Source organism: Poecilia reticulata, chromosome 22 (assembly GCF_904066995.2).
Source record: "Poecilia reticulata chromosome 22, P_reticulata-male-v2, whole genome shotgun sequence".
In the NCBI taxonomy this organism is placed as follows: domain Eukaryota; kingdom Metazoa; phylum Chordata; class Actinopteri; order Cyprinodontiformes; family Poeciliidae; genus Poecilia; species Poecilia reticulata.
This window is the reverse complement of record NC_088851.1, coordinates 8,882,596-8,900,067: the sequence shown is the minus strand read 5'-3', so window position 1 is coordinate 8,900,067 and position 17,472 is coordinate 8,882,596. Positions and strand designations below refer to the sequence as shown.

General features: G+C 40.3%; 1 protein-coding gene across 2 annotated transcripts; it reads left to right on the top strand.

Moving 5' to 3' along the window:
- The first annotated feature begins 4,603 nt into the window (after positions 1 to 4,603).
- Positions 4,604 to 17,472, top strand: tmem62 (transmembrane protein 62). 2 transcript variants are annotated; one of them, XM_081602933.1, is made up of 14 exons: positions 4,604 to 4,917; positions 5,038 to 5,242; positions 5,762 to 5,873; positions 5,969 to 6,106; positions 7,753 to 7,798; positions 8,210 to 8,351; positions 9,087 to 9,211; positions 9,389 to 9,511; positions 9,599 to 9,754; positions 10,018 to 10,177; positions 10,283 to 10,481; positions 10,618 to 10,713; positions 13,307 to 13,425; positions 13,988 to 17,472. In XM_081602933.1, exons 1-14 carry the CDS (start codon positions 4,829 to 4,831, stop codon positions 14,306 to 14,308), a joined length of 2,031 nt encoding a protein of 676 aa, XP_081459059.1. In that variant the 5' UTR covers positions 4,604 to 4,828; the 3' UTR covers positions 14,309 to 17,472. The 2 variants fall into 2 exon arrangements, with proteins under 2 accessions (XP_081459059.1, XP_081459060.1); XM_081602934.1 differs by having other exon boundaries at positions 4,605 to 4,883.

Genomic DNA, 17,472 nt, shown 5'->3' with positions numbered 1-17,472 from the left:
CGTGTGAAAACCACCACGTATGTACGAGCATGCAAAGAGCTGAGAGAGGTAGAGGAAAACAGAATGATTTATTTCTGACGCTCTCTTTCAAGTGACCTGCACAAGTTTTGACTCTCCACTGAAGACTCCATCAACAGTCTTCATGCTTTTTTCATGTGGTTTTGTATGTTTTCCTCCCACAAATAGCTTAATACAGAAAACTTTTCATCAGAAACAACTGATGGTCAAGCAGGTGATGAGCTTTTTCAACCAAGTTCCATTGAACAAGTGGGTAGTTTAAGTATTTCCAATTTATTAGTAATGTTCTTTGACATGTTGTGTTGTACCTTTCATGTTCATGTGTAAATTATTGAATACAACATGTGAATAATTAGTAATTGTAATCCATCCATCCATCCATCCATTTTCTTACACCCTTGTCCCTTAATGGGGTCGGGTGGGTTGCTGGTGCCCATCTCCAGCTAACGTTCCGGGCGAGAGGCGGGGTCACCCTGGACAGGTCAACACAGAAAGACAGACAGGACACACAACCATGCACACACTCACACACACACACCAAGGGAGAATTTAGAGAAACCAATTAACCTGAGAGTCATGTGTTTGGACTGTGGGAGGAAACCCGATGAAAACCACGCATGCACAGGGAGATCATGCAAACTTCATGCACCCAGAACCCAGAATCTTCTTGCTGCAGGGCAACAGCTCTACCAACTTCACCACTGTGCAGCCCTGCGCTACTGTGCAGAACTGTAAGAACTGGTTTTCTGTAAGAATGTCATACAGAAAACATTTTCCTGAACTCTACTGTGACTTTTCAGTAGTTGATTTTATGTATGCCAATGAGTTTTAGCATAAAAGATTAAATCTCAGCCTAACTTGAATGTTTAAAGTACTAGCATAAAGAGCTGCATTTTTGTGTACAGTGCCCACTTAGTTTTTAGTCAACAGGTCATGTTTGATGAATGTACTAAATCTGGTAGCGTTGCGATTGTATTTAATGTAAAAATTTCAGCACCTCTGCATCAGTACACATGAACCTCATGCTAAACAGTTTTTATGGAATATTACCATGGAAGTTATGATTAGTTAGAAAGTATCGTTCCAATTACTTCTACGTTGTTTTTTTTGTTTTTTGTTCTTTTTTTCCGCTACTGGAGTTTTACTGTAGTTCACTTTAAGACGTTTGTTGAAGTCTGGTGGAGGTGTTGAATACTTTTTTGCTTTTTATTCACCCCTCTAAATCATTGAACTCAGGTGTCACTTCCGTGTCCACAAACGTGTGAAATCCAGCAGTGAGTCCAGTTGTGGAATGATCTTGCAACTAAATATTCCACCAGTAGCTGGAATAGTGGGGTTATAACGAAGTGAAAGCAATTGGGAACTACAGCAACTTGGAAACAAATTGTCAGGTCAGTCAAATCAAGAAGTGAGTTCAATGAAAGCTGAGCTGGGTAAGTGTGCAAAGGTCTTCAAAGTTCTACAGAGTTGATGACAACAGACCAGGCACGTGCAGAGGGGGGGGGCTGGGGGGCTTGAGCACCTGCCCTTTTCGCTCCGTGCCCCCAAGTGCCCTTTTGGTCAATTTAAAAATTTTTTTTAATTTTTTTGTATTATTATTGTCTAGATGTTAAAAAGGTAAGGGGACAGTAAACTTCCCTGCCTTACTCCGTTACCAACTTTAAACGAATCAGACATTGTGTTGGCCCATTTTACAAACATTGATTGATGACCATACCAGTAGACCAGAATTCTAATTAGATATTTGGGTACACCTCTGCTTTCTAACTTGCCGAACAGTTTTTGGTGATTCACACGATCAAATGCTTTAGAGGCATCAATAAAACACATAAATACTCTAGTGTTGTGCAAATTATACAAGTCTAAAATCTCCTGTAGTGCAAAAATACACATTATATATATATATATATATATATATATATATATTCCATGGTATGAGAGTATTGTACTGTTATTAGGCTGTGTGATTTATTTATGTTATAAACACAGTTTTGGAAAGGTTAAACTGTGATTTAATGCATTAAGGAATTTTAATTCAAAGATAGTTTACAATAGCTTAACATACATGCCCATAAAATGTCACTGTGTGTGATTAAATATGCATATAAAGTGCAGTAAATTGAAGGTACATGTTACTTGAGGAAATTGTGACAAAATGTGATGTGATTATTTCTGGTTTAAGAAAAGCTAATGTTTATGATGGAATATGTCTACATACAGTAAATTACTGAACTATAAATTGGGATGTATTGACCGTAAAATGAGCTGGTTTGTTTAATAAATAAGCTGAGAAATTGGAGTAACATAGACTGCGTCTCCCGTGTGCTCATTTACATGCTGTTTTTCCAGCTTCATCATCTGCTGCTAACAGGTCCGGAACCCTGGTACCCGTTACACTCTCACAGGAGAGCAGAAGAGGACAGTGGTTGATTTTTAGATCTGTGCTGAGGTAGATAAGTTCAGTGGATAAAATCAGCTTCACATGTATCGGCGGATCACCAATCTTTGAAATTAAGAAAATCGGGAAAGATTAATTGGTGCACCCCTAACATACATAATTTCTTGTGAAAATAAAAGCACACTGATTTTTAGATATTTGTTAAAATAAAGTCACCATGGTGTGACTTTATGTTTGAGACAGATATCCATCCATCCATCCATCCATCCATCCATCCATCCATCCATCCATCCATCCATCCATCCATCCATCCATCCATCCATCCATCCATCCATCCATCCATCCATCCATCCATCCATTTTCTTCCGCTTATCCGGGGTCGGGTCGTGGGGGCAGCAGCTTCAGAAGGGAGGCCCAGACTTCCCTCTCGCCAGCCACTTCTTCCAGCTCCTCCGGGGGAATCCCAAGGCGTTCCCAGGCCAGCCGAGAGACGTAATCCCTCCAGCGTGTCCTGGGTCTTCCCCGAGGCCTCCTCCCGGTGGGACGTGCCCGGAACACCTCACCAGGGAGGCGTCCAGGAGGCATCCTTACCAGATGCCCGAGCCACCTCAACTGGCTCCTCTCGACGTGGAGGAGCAGCGGCTCTACTCTGAGTCCCTCCTGGATGACCGAGCTTCTCACCCTATCTCTAAGGGAGAGCCCAGCCACCCTGCGGAGGAAACCCATTTCGGCCGCTTGTACCCGTGATCTCGTTCTTTCGGTCATGACCCAAAGCTCATGACCATAGATGAGGGTGGGAACGTAGATCGACCGGTAAATCGAGAGCTTCGCTTTTTGGCTCAGCTCTCTCTTCACCACGACGGACCGGTACAGCGCCCGCTTCACAGTAGACGCTGCCCCAATCCGCCTGTCGATCTCCCGCTCCCTTCTTCCCTCATTCGTGAACAAGATCCCCAGATACTTAAACTCCTCCACTTGAGGCAGGACGACCCCCCTGACCCGGAGAAGGCACTCTACCCTTTTCCGGCTCAAGACCACGGCCTCGGATTTGGAGGCACTGAGCCTCATCCCGGCCGCTTCACACTCGGCTGCGAACCGCTCCAGTGAGAGCTGCAGATCACGTTCCGATGAAGCCAACAGGACCACATCATCCGCAAAAAGCAGAGATGCGATCCTAAGGCCACCAAAACGGATCCCCTCAACACCTCGGCTGCGCCTAGAAATTCTGTCCATAAAAGTAATGAACAGAATCGGTGACAAAGGGCAGCCTTGGCGGAGTCCAACTCTCACCGGAAACGAGCCCGACTTACTGCCGGCAATAATAATAATAATAATAATAATAATAATAATAATAATAATAATAATAATAATAATTATTATTATTATTATTATTATTATTGATTATAATCATCAATAATTATTATTGATTATTATAATCATTATTATCATTATAATAATGATAATATAATCATTATTATAATCATTATAATAATCATTATAATCATAATTATAATCATTATAATCATTATAATAATTATGATTATTATAATTATAATAATGATTATTATTATGATTATTATTAATAATCATAATTATTATTATTATTTAGAAATAAAACTTTTTTAAAACGCTTATAATAAACCTGTTTTTGCATATATTTTTTTATTTATTAATTTTGTGGTCCGCGGGTTGTTTAAATCTGACAGTTTTCATCCCAAGGGCAAATAACTTTTTTTTTCCTGTGAGATTTTGCTGCAGCAACAAAAATTTGTTTCCGTTTTTACAGATATCTTTGCTCAGGTTTGTCTGTAACTCTAGGAGTCTAGGAGGATTATTGAAACTAACGCGTTTCTTGATTCATGTACAGACAGAAAAAAAGAGTTTAAATGATCTATAAAATAAATTAGTTGATCTGGATCACTGGCCGACTGATTAACATAACTTTTATTACTTACGGTTGTAATTTTGCTATGTTCTAAAACATAATAAACGATTATTGGCAAAATCGTTCGCAATATTTTTTTGTTTGTTTTAATCTTCAACAAATCCGAACTAAAGCAAATGTTTTTCTCTCCTATACTACTCCTCTTGCCTTATTCATAGTGCTCATAAAATTGAAATACATCCACGTCTCAAAAATGTCCTCAAGCAGTAGTAAATTGATTAAATCTTAAGTAATTATTTTTTTCCCGAAGGAAACAAATTTTATTAGGAAGAGGGTCGCAGGCGGAGGCGATACTGAAAATGATGTCAGAGTGGGAGATCCTGTTGTCACATAATCTCTGTTGTCTTGGTGGTGTCGTTTCCCCACTAACCGGTTCAAGCTGTAGGAAGCTGGTAGGCAGCTAACAGCTGGATAAACCTCCGATATACTTCCCGTTTGTCCCTGAAGGCAGCCGAACGGAGCCGTGAATGAACCAAGCACCTCAATGCGTCTCCCGTGGCCGCGATGGCAGCAACAAAAACGGTCTGAGCCTTAGCTTTAGCCATGTAGCTAGCAGGTGTGTAATATCAATGTTAGTGTGATTCGTGCCCTCAGCTGTTTCCGCCGCCAGTAGCTAGCTTTTTTCCCTGTCCGGGACAGACGGCGGCAGCTAGCCCCCCTTTTCTCGCCACTACAGGAGGATGCTGAAGCTGTTCGGTGCGCTGGTTGTCCTCGGACTGGCTCTGGCGTTCATCACCTCTTGGGTGCTGGATAGCTATGACACGGCTTGGCACCCTAAACGCAGCATTCGGCACCCGAGTGCCAGTGATGGAGATGGACCTAAAGGAAGCTCTCCACCATTTCCCGGCGACGAGTTGAACAACATTTTCTGGTTTGTACAGGTGGGCTATCATTTTTTTCTTTTTCTATTTTTTTATTTTATTTCAAGTGACAGTCCCCAGGATGAAGTCTAACCAAACCCCATAATGCTTTAGTCTGAACATGATGCATGGATTTGGCTTTACGCAGCTAAAAACCGACTTTAGTGGCTTTTTGAATGATTGACAGAAATGGGTCACTGACCACAGAAGTATTATTCCAGATAAAAAAGGTGATTCATCACCACAGCAGGTTGCGCTCAACCTTTGATATCTTGTGCTTTACAACTGACAGCAATACCTTGCATAAATATTCACACCTCTTGAACCTTTTCACATTTTCTCACTAATAATACAAATTTCAATCCGATTTAGCTCTGGATTTTCACTGGGCCATTTTAACACATACGTGTTCTGATTATGATTGTAATGTGACAAAATTTGGAGGGAAAAACAAAAATACCAAGGGGTGTGAATACTTTTTAAGGCACTGTGCACCATTTTACTTATTTGTTTTCATCCAATTTTTGTGTCCGATCCAAGGTGTCGGACATTCACATCAGTCGGTTTCACGACCCAAAACGTATTCCGGATTTTGAGAAGTTCTGCACCCACACCATCGATGTGATCAAACCAACTGTAGTGCTCGCAACAGGTAAAATCCCAGGAAGCATGTATTTAGGAGAGAATGGCGATAGGTCCTGTTCATGCAGTCCAAAAAATATGACTGTTTGTTGTTTTTTTTCTCAGGGGACCTGACAGATGCCAAAACAGAGAGCAAGGTGGGTTCCCTCCAGCACGAGGTGGAATGGCAGGCCTATCATAACGTCCTGAAGAAGTCACGAGTGATGGAGCGCACCAAGTGGATCGATATTCGAGGAAATCATGGTTGGTAACCACAGCTCCTTATTTTGAGAGTTTACAAAAGTCTTTTTCTCAGGGATCAGAAGAGTTTTTTTTCTGACTCAGGACATCTTCACTGCCTTTTCAGGAAGCTGGATTTGGCCTGCTGACCTTGAGTTTGACACCTTTGTGTTAAATGGTGTCTTAAATTAATGTATCCAAAATTAAGGCTTTAAAACAGTGGTTCTTAACCTGGGTTTGATCGAACCCCAGGGGTTCGATGAGTCGGTCTTGGGGGTTTGGCGGAGCCTCTGCTGCGGAGGTAAAGACACACTTGTGTAAAGTCGTGATGACGCCCCGCTTTGCCATCACTTGCTGCAGAGGATCACGTTACATTGCTTAGCCAATCAGTGCTGCGGAGGAGCCCTGATTGAAGGAGCTCCACTCTCAGCAGGGATTTGAACTTGTGTCTTTAATTAATTCTGCAAAGCTCACCGTTTTTACCAAATTCTGTAGCTTTCGGTTTAGTTCTAAATCTGCTCCTTAGTCGCATCTTTTTGAGGTTGTTACTGCCTCTAGTGCCATGGGAGTGGTAACACAACTAATATAATTACATTACTAAATCAGAATACCACAAAGTCTTTATTATTTATTGTTAATTTTTCATTATCTTAAGAATGTAGAGCTAATTAAATGATCTAAACAAGACCTTAAAGTGGTTCCAGTTTCTCTCGATGGCCAACCTGTTGAAACTGTTTCAAATTTTAAATACCTTGGGTTGTTCCTGGACAGTCAGCTCAACTTTGCTGAAAACACTGACTATATTTTGAAGATCTGTTCTCAGAGACTCTACCTTTTAAGAAGACTTAGTGATCAACTAGACCAACTAGATTCTAGTTGGGTCACCTATGTCTTGAATCATATTTTATTTATCACTACAGAAGGGTTCAGTGAGTTCGCAGATGAAGCTGGTGGGTTCGGTACCTCAAAAAGGTTAAGAACCACTGCTTTAAAATATCTTAAAGTCATTACAGAAAATGTAAGCTAGCTTTAAATACATAAATCACAGATTTTAGGTTATTCTTATATTTAATCTTATATATTCTATGTAGGTTTTTTTCTTGTGGGACTTTTCTTTGAGACAAAAGTTTGAGTTGTGCCCAGACATATTCACTCCCCCCATACTGTGAGGGATGAAGCTGCTAATACTACCTAGCTAATAGCTAGGCTAGCTATAGCTATACCTAGCTAGCTTTAGTAGCTAGGTATAGCTGCTAAAGTAGACTGCTACTTGCAGTCTACTGCTAGCAAGAATTAGCAGCATTAGCAAGTATTAGCAGCTAGCTAACTAGATTTTTTTGTGTCTATCTTGGGTGTGTGTAACTTTATCAACGGTTAGCTGGACAAAGTTTTGTCTTCGCCACTGGCTCGCTTCTGTTGTCAACACATAAAATGCTACGTTCCTCTCTACAAAAAAGCTTGTGTCAAAGCGGCTGCCAAGAGCCACCCCTGAAATTTCACAGCTTTGTTCGCCTAAAAAAAAATCCAGTTGTTTTCTGCCCAATATAGGTCTTAAAAAGTCTTACATTTGAGTTAGTGAAATGGGAAAAAACCTCGTGTTGCATCAGCTTTTGTTAGCTTATGTGTGTTTGAGATGCTTCTCACTCTCTCCCGTTTTGTTTTACTTGCAGATGCCTTCAACATTATGTCTTTGGATAGCGTCAACAATTATTACAGGTTAGTAAATAATCAATATGCCACCGAATTCCTGCTTAATGTTGATCTCAAGCATTCACAGTATAAATCTGATCGGCGTGCGTTGTGTCTTCGGTGCTCCTGAAACACGAGTCTCACCGCATTGCAAGCAGATTAGAGTTCACATAGACCAAAATAGAACCCGAATCTACATGATCAGATGCCTTTTGACAGTTATTATGCTTTATCGTTCCCTTGCATCCTCCCTTAATGTTGATTTGTCTCCTGCCTCCCTAATAATCCTTAATGTCCTGATTTTTCATCTGTGAGACGAGGCTAATTTATTTATTTAGAATGCATTAAATTATCTCTGAGGCTCAGGCTTTGAGCAGGACCACGGTGCTGCCCTCCTGCTGCTCACTTCGCCTCTGCTTGTTTTGTCCTCTTTCCTAGAAAATACTCAGCCAATCAGAAAGTAGGCTCTTTTCATTATGTTCACACGACCCCGTTTGGTAACTACTCCTTCGTCTGTGTGGACGCCACCCTGACTCCTGGACCCAAACGGCCCTACAATTTCTTCGGGATCCTCAATCAGGTAAGCTCTGTTAAAAAAAAAGGGTAATAGAGGTGTAATTGAATATGTGTTGGTAACCAGGCCCTCGTTAACATTACATCATCAAGCTGTGAACTGTATTATTTGAAATGGACTCAGCTTTGTAGAGCACGAGCTGCTTTAACAAGGCTTTTGTAATTGAGAAATGACCTATTTTGAAAGATCCATCTTTTTATGTTGGAGGTTGTTTAAAAATGTTTTTCCTTTCTGTTGGAACTGATTTAAATTTTGGAATAAAACCCTAAAACCTGTTTGGTTTTATATTCATGCAACTTTCTTAAGCATATTGGTAATTTAGCTAATTCACGAATAGATTCTTAAGCTTGGTCAAACATAAAAAAACTAAACAATTTTAATTTGGTCAGTCAGTGCAATTATGAGTGTAACAGACAATGTAAAATAAATAATAAACAAAAATGTCAAAAACAATAGGTCAAACATGTAAAAACAAACTGCAACAGACCTTTTTTCAAATGGTTAAATTAAACTATTTTTATGGAGAAAAAAAAACAGAAGGTGGGTGTGTTGTGGTGGCGCAAGGGTTAACTATCAAATAAAGGCCACCAGGGCCAAAAAAAATCTTTAAAAAAACAAGGTTGTGGGGAAAAAAACTTGTGAAGGAAACAAAATTACTCTTGCTATGCTTTTTTATTTTTGTTCTCTTCCTATTTCTTGTCTTTGAAGACATTTTCCTGTTTTTCTGGATTCGTCTGTTAGACTCAGATGGACTTGCTGAACAAGTTTGGAGCAGAGAGTTTGAAGAGCAATCAGTCCATCTGGTTTGGCCACTACACCACCTCCACCATCGTCTCGCCGTCTCCCGGGGTCAGAGACATGATGAGGTAGGAAGGTCTAGCCAGTTTAAAACAAAAGACGGGTTACGTTATGCTGTCGTGGTGCAACTATTCATCCACCTGGTTTCACCTGCAGCCTGAACTTGCATCACACTCCTATAATATTGTAGCCCAGGCTCGCTCATGTAGATTCCCACTTCTCAGGTCTGGGCTTTCTGTGTTCAGGTCTGCTGTGGCGTATCTGTGTGGCCACCTGCACACACTCGGCGGCCTGATGCCAGTCCTCCACAGCCGCCATCCGCACGGCACTCTGGAGCTGGAGCTGGGAGACTGGATGGACAACCGCAGGTGTGTGACGCAACAGAACTTTTCGGAATGGCAACTTTTTATTTGTCGTGTTTTTCCTTAGAGAATTTCTCTGATGTTTTCCTACAGGTTCAGGGTCCTGGCCTTCGACCACGACCTGCTGAGTTTTTCTGACCTCCAGTTTGAGCAGTGGCCTGCAGTGCTCATCACAAACCCTAAGGACGCGCAGTACCTCCACCCAGGGGTGGAGCCACTGGGCCGGATACGGAGATCAACACACATTAGGTGCCTGCAAATTTTGTATTTTTTTAATGTGTCTGGAAAAATTTGGAATGTAATTTGACTGTTTTAGAAGTCTGGAGAAGAATGGAAAGATGTTTGTTCCTTCAGTTTATTATCATATCTCATTTTCTAAAAGATTCATCCATTCCTCCCTTTTATTGTTTATTCCTTCATTTATTTATTTGTCTGTCTAATTTTCTTCTCTCTCTTTTTGCAATGCTTTATTAATTGCACTTCCTCTGACTGTGATTTTGTGACTTCTGAAGGATCCTGGCCTTCTCCGAGGCTCTGATCACTGCGGTCCACGTCAGCATAGACGGGGAGCCGCTGGGCACTGGCCGCTCCGCCGGAGGGCCCCTGTATGTCCTGCTGTGGGATCCGACTCGCTACCTCACTGGCCTGCACACAATTACAGTTAAAGTGGAGGTCGGTGCTAATGCGATTTCTAAAATATTGAATTTAGTTTGCGAGTCCCAAGAGTGCTTAGGAACTGTGTTTTAATGCTTTCCTACTGGCCTGTGTTTGCCTCAGGACTCGGCGGGCCGGTCGGTGGTGCGAGAGCAGCACTTCACGCTGGAGGACACCCTCAGTCCCAGCTTCGGTTTTGCTCAGTCCTTCATCCTGCTTACAGACCACTACATCCTGGGCCGAGCGCTCTTCATATTCACGGTGTTTCTGAATGTCGCTGTGCTCGTCGCCTTCAGGTTCCTCCGTGTTTCCTCCAGCAGAGGTGAGCTGCTGCAGAGTCGCAATGCTGTGTTCTGGAGCTTTAGATGAAAATGGTGGTCTAGTTCAACCCAAGAAATTAGTTCGAAGAATACTGGGAGCTACAAATTAATTAATTATATTTTTTCTTTATTTTGCAGCATTTTTTTCTCAAATCTGTGTATCCCTCCACCTCATCAGTAAAATAGACCTGTACTACTACTCTCTGCTGATGTTGAACCTGTGCACAGCTTTAGGTAGGTAACTTGTTGTTCTTCAGTCTTGCATTCACTGTTTAAGATTAATAAAATAAAAGAAAAATCCAAAATAATATTTAAATCATTATTTTTAATAATACTTATGGAATGTTCAGTCCAGCATCGCTTATGAAATAGTCATCTTTTCTGATGTACCGAATCTTCTCTAACTGTGAGCCACTATCATCAAAATGAACAAAACTCGAGGTTTGAAATATAACTTTTATTTTTGATCAGATCCTAATTTGTCAAGATACACTTCTGCATTCACAGAAATTATTTAAATAAACACATCAGAAATAATAGGCTGGATTTATAGATGAATACTTGTGTGATGCATCTGGACAAACAAAAACATAAACATTTTTAGAACATTTTCCTATCAGGTTTGTTGTGTCATTCTCTCGGTAAAGTATTCTGAAATAAACTGTTTTGTTCACTTTGTAATAGGGCTGGGCGATGTATCAAGTATACTCGATGTATCGTGATATTTTCAATTTACGGTAGTTAACATGGCTGTATCGCAACCATTGATTATAAATCGTCGTTCAAATAATAAACTTTTGACATCAAATTCACTGCGAGTATTGTTTGTCCGACACCCTATGAATGCATCACTAGTCCCTCACCCCTCCCAACCTGAAATTTTTCTATCAATCACGCTGGGAGAAAACAAACATGGTGACAGCGAGAGTTTGAGGCGAGCCGTGACTGAGACGGTACGAGAAGAAGTGTCAGATGAACTAGTCTAGTTCCGAAGAGAAACGGCGCTGGGTCAATAATTTGGCAATAGTTCAGATTTTATGCGGAGTATGTGGAACAAAATTAGGTAATTCGCGAAACATGTTATATAACTATTGCAACAAAAGGTTGTACCACAAAGTTATTTCACCGCCTAATCAGACTATTCTTTCATGCCGTTCATAGCTGCGCTGCCGCGGTACAACTGGTCCGTTAAAGTGAAACTTGGAGACGTATGTATGATTCATTTAATGCTATGCAATGGGAAAAATAACTCAAAGCTACTCATTCTTTTTTTCTCTCGCTCTCTGTCGGCTTTACGATGCAAGCAGACTCGTTGCCATAGCAACTGACAACACCTGTAACTTTGTGCATCAGGATTCAGCACCAAAAACACTCGAACATTACCCCCACATAGTACAGAACATTCAGTTCGTTACAGTTTTATGCTTTTAGGCTTGATGTGTATTTTGCAATTCTTAATAAGTGATCGCTGTGGTAGATTAGCCACCGCTGCTATTAGACAAGCTAACACAGCGGTGGTTTATTAGCTAATTTAAACACCTGCTCTACTGATGATCTGTCAGTTTGTGTGTAAATCGCCTTTTTTATTTTTAAGCTGAACCAAAACATATCTTATTCCACAGCACATCTATTTGTTAAGTTTGTCAAAATCAAGCATAACTGACTTACTTCCCTCTGCCTCACTATTTTTCTTTGTTAAAACTTATTTCTGACCTTGTCTTAGTGTAGACGGTTCATGGCAAAACACTGCATCCCTTTTTATATGAGCTTACATTTAAGTCTAGCAGGGAAATGGGGGGCGGGAACTTGGTGGGTGACAGGGAACTTGGTGGGTGACATGCTGCAAGGAGTCTAGTTTAAAATAACTTTGGAGCTCATTTAAGAATATCGTGATATATATCGTGTATCATGATATAGCAAAAACATATTTGAATATTCGATTTTCCTGATATCTCCCAGCACTACTTTCTAATATTGACTCACCTTTTTAATCTAGAGGTTCACTCAGAAAACTGCAGACCTGATGTTTAACCTAAATGTTCTAGTTTCTCCCAACCTATGAAAGAAATGTCAAATATTTAAAAACTGCTCAGTTTTCTGCAGCATATACTTAATCTACCAGGATGCACTTGCAAAAGACATTTCTGATCTCAAGGTAAAATAAATAAAATATGGGATTGCAAAAACAGTCTACAATGAATCCTAACACTTTTGGAGATTGGAGTTGTTTAAAAATAGTTGAAGTTCCCTTTTTGCCGTCTCGTTTATTAGACTAGGTTTTAGTTTTAACCTTCAGAAACATCTTATCTCTATTTAAACAGAGGACGATATAAATAAATATAACACTCAGCTGTAGGATAGATATGAGGCTCTCATAATCGCTTAGCAAAACCCAACTACAAATTTATAAATTCTCACCATCAGGAGATTATATATCAAGAGATTATCTTCATGTACTTATAAATAAAGATATAGACAATAATATTGTTTTTCTTAGGCAAGTTCTGGGATTTTTTTTTTTTTTTTTACTAGTTTAAACTGGAAACAATAATTATTTCATTATAACAGAGGTTTAGCAAAATAACCTTTTTCTTGCTTTGTCACATTAAAACCAACTAACTTCACTGTATTTTTTAAAGGATTTTATTTGACAAACTAACACAAAGCAGTGAAGTAGAAGAAAGACTCATGGTGTTTTTAGAAACTCTATATACTGTATATATGTAAAAATAGAAAAACGGTGACCTGTTCAGGATGTGGACACTGGATAGATGTATGGATTCTGTCACTCTGTGGAAGAATGAACTGTTCTCCTGCCTCCTGTCAGGTCCGTGGTTCATTGGAGAGATGATAGACGGACACAGTGGCGCCTGCTTCGCCTTCGGCGTTTTCATCGACGGCCATTTCCTGGAAGGAAGTCTCACTTATGTTGTTGGAGTCGTTCAAGTAAGACTATTGATTTTGTTGATCACTTCTGCATCTCTCTATGCAAGACTCCTTGTAGGCATGTTTTTATTTTTTTTTTTCATGTGTGCAACATGCCTTTGAAAATCCATGTAAATGTTTAATCAGCAATATTCTTAGCCTGCTGGATTTTTTAATTCATCTATGTCCAGACTGGGGATGTAATCAATTAACTGACTTCCTGTTAATAGTTTATTCAGCAACCTAAGAGCTTCCTGTTTTGTTATATTTTATAACTATGTCTAAGGTTAATAATGTGAGTCTTTAATACTGCTGACACAAAATATTCTAATGTTTTATTTTTTTTTTACATTCAGCATATTTTGAAAAAAGTAGCCCTTCATGTTATGAAAAGTCCCTCTTGATAAGAGAAAACTCAGGTTTTTAAGAAAATGTCAGCTCATCAATTAATCATTAGTTGATCAATTAGATCAATCAACTTTAGATTAACTCATTAATCAATAGCTTGCATCCCCATAGTCCAGACTTATTTAGGTTAATAAAAAACAGAGCACAATAAGTAATCTCACTTTCTTTCTGGCAGCTGCTATTTTTCAACATTCCCCTCACCTCTTACCTCTGCTGGAGCCTTCATCACCGTTGCCACGGCAACACCATGTGGTCCCACCTGGCGCGGCCGGGCCGTCGCGGCCGGACCGTGGCGGTGCACGTCTTCATGCTGCTGCTGCTCGCCTGGCAGGCCCATTCCTGCTACTTCCTCCTGCAGACCTACGGCGTCACGGCTTTCTTCCTGTCTCCCGTCCGCACGTGGGCCCTGGCGCTCGGCGTGGCCCTGGTCTACTGGGCCTGGACGGGCCCCGCCCCTCTGTTTCGCGACAGCGGCAAGAGCAACTCTTCCTCTTGACAGTAAATTGCACTGTTGCACCCTGAGCCTGACTCACAGATACATTTTGCTGTCTCTCCTCACCCTGAAAGTCTGACTTCCCTCCTTCCTCCTTCGTCCTCGTCCTCCCAACCCTCTGGCGACGGCTGTCTTTTCCCCTCTCTTTCTCTACAGAACAACACCGAACTCTCCTGTTTCTAGATAGTATAGTTTACTTAATATGCATGTTCTTGTAAAGCACCAACAAGCACATTTGTGGCCATATTCATAGGAATCTATACAGCGTTTTAAGGGTAAATGGATCTAGGATGCATAAAGGGCACAAAACGCACTACCTTGCAAAAGTATTTATTCGTATTTTGTCACTTTAAAACCATGATGTTTAATATATTTAATTGGGATTTTATCGAATTTGTACTGAATCTTGCAAAGATGATATTATGTCTTCTTAGGTATGTGTCTATTCCCCCTGGACTCCTCCAAGATCAGACTGGACGAAAAGCAATTTTTAAGTCTTACTCCAGATTTTCAGGTCTGACTTTAGTGCTAGACTTTGACTAGGTCATTTAAGCAAAACCATTTAATTGCAGCTCTGCTGACCTGCTGGAAGGTGATTCTTTGCCTTTGTGATGTTTTTCATGGTTTTTCACAGTTATTATTCTTCTTTTGAGGAAGGAGTTTGAACAAATATTAACATTTCCAGATTTTATTCAGGATTCCATTTTCTGTTATTTTCTTCTTTCTCCTTGTCCCCTTACTTCTTCCTCTGTTTGTTTTCTTTTTCCTTCCTTGGCTGCTTCCTGTAGCTCTTCATTGTGTTCCTCCTCCTTGCTTGTCTTCCTTACAGCTTGCCAGCTGTATAAATTCATGAGAATTTCTAGGGCTGCACAATATCAGGGAAACATTTAACTGCGATACTAATTCTGAATGATACTTTTTCTGGATATTGCGATGACTATATCGATCCACAATTCCCAGACTTTTTTCCCCACCTTCATTAAAATGTACCCAATTTTCTGTATAACCTCTAGAATCTCAGGCAGGAATAATGTGGGGATCGAAAATGTTATTCAGTCAAAAAATAATTACTACAATGCAGGGCACTTTAAATATAACATCTTATGAAATATATCAGTCAGGTGTTCTTACGGTTTGCTAATTTGCACACAGTTACGTTTGATTTATGGTGCAGCTTTAACGAATGTCTAATCTGGAAATTTTGACATCAATATATTTCGGTAGGAACTCTAGATTTTCATTCAAAATCACCCCCTTCATCATTCCTACCTTTACCGGAGAGAAGCCTCCCCACAGCATGACACTACCATCACCATGTTTCACAGTTCCTTAGACTTCACTCTATCACTAACAAATTTCTACTGAGATTAAATGACACGTAAAATCCCAATTAAATACATCGAGGGTTGTGGTTTTAAACTGACGAAATGTGCCGAAGCTTGAAGGGTGTGTATACTTTTTGCAAGACAGTGTGTCTAGTTTTATCTATAAGAGGAATATTCCAACTTCTACTGTGGTTGACAGTGTACTGTATTCTGCTGTGGTTCAAGATGGCTCATTTACTTGCGATTTAGCACTTTTTGGATATGTTGCCTTGGCCAAAACGCCACTTCACTACTGCCAAAGGATGAGTAAGAAAGATTTCCCCCCCGGCCCCTCTTTTTTTTTGTTCTCCTCCAAAGCCCGGTTTTGTTGTTGGATGAAGGCTGGAGTTGCCAAACTGCTCCCAATGTTTACCTTGGAACACAAATCAGACAGGAGGTACAGCACTTAAAAAAATATATATATATATGTATATATATTTATATATGCTCCACTGGAACCTGTGAGCGATAAAAGCAACCGAGATTTTCATATTCTTCGTTCAGTCCACACAGAAATCCAGTAAATCAAATCGGCATTTGGACTGTGCGAAGGTAAGTTTACAATTTTAGCTGTAAACCAAGTTAACTTAAGTGCAAACGACTGCCAGTGATGTTCACATTTACGCCAGTTTTCTCCAAAACCCTGAACCCGACTTGGATTTTTGTTTCTACTCTCAGAAAGCAGCCGTTTGTTTCTCAGGAATGTGAACACTTCAACAACACGCTGGTTCCACAAGTTTTTTGTTGTTGTTTGTTTTGTTTCTTTTTTTATACTCCAAAACAGTTCGGTGAACAAAAACCCAACATGAAGCAATCCAGATGCGTTTTGGATTAGCAAAGAAACTTAGATGAATGTGTTAAACGTGATGAGATCAACCACTATTTTATGCTGTTTTTATTTATTTTGATTGTACTGTGTGATTTTTACTTTGGAGAAAAAAATGTGTTTCCTTGTGTAATTAATTTACTCTGAAAACGGGGTATACAGTGTTTCAGCTCCCTCCGATCCCCAAACCTTGGGTTTGGCTCGGAAAGCATTCCTCGTGTATGAAAACCTCTTTCGTCCATGTTGTCGAGAATGTGTGCGAAAGCACGGAAAACCTGTTTGTTGCACTGTCGTTCACACCTCTCTACTTGTAATTGCTGATGTAAAAACGGCACGTAGGAACGCCTGTTGGTTCAAATCTCCAAGTAGGGGAAAACATTCAAAGTCGCATCCTTGATCGGATAGGAAACATTAAGACACTTTATTGCTAAAACGGCTGCCAGACACTTAGAAAAAAATTTAATGGTGCAGTTTTTTCCTCTACAGCGACATAAATATATATTTATCTTCTCTTCATTCACTTGCGGGAGCCGTTTTCTCCTACAATCCACCGTACCGTTCCATCATCTGTCCACATGGTGGCAGTGTTGAGATAAATTTGGATCACTTCAAACACCTAATGCATGATATTTTTTCTTCTAATCAAAAAAAGTGTCTCGACGGCCAACAATAAACGTGAACGCGCCCGGTTCGGTTTGGAATGCACACCGACCAGACTCGGTGAGGTAACTCCACCGCCTCCGCATCAGCGCAGAGGGTGGACATACTGTAACCGACGTAACCGACGTGCTGGTGTTTGTGTGACCTCCTACCGCAACCCCTCCCCTGTGTCAGAGCACTGATGCTTTGTGAATGAATGGATGGTAATTTTACACCTGCCACATATTTTTCTTGTGACAACTTGATTTAGAACCACGATAACTATATTTTATTATTGGTTTATAGTGTTGTGGAATAAAGAAATGTGCATTACGGTA

What these genes read in the sequence shown, in the direction of transcription:
- tmem62 (XM_081602933.1), top strand. Translation starts at nt 4,829, where the DNA reads ATGAACCAAGCACCTCAATGCGTCTCCCGTGGCCGCGATGGCAGCAAC. An exon ending in AGCGTCAACAATTATTACAG is followed by an intron (nt 7,799 to 8,209) that starts GTTAGTAAATAA and finishes CCTCTTTCCTAG; the next exon opens with AAAATACTCAGCCAATCAGA. An exon ending in GAACCTGTGCACAGCTTTAG is followed by an intron (nt 10,714 to 13,306) that starts GTAGGTAACTTG and finishes GCCTCCTGTCAG; the next exon opens with GTCCGTGGTTCATTGGAGAG.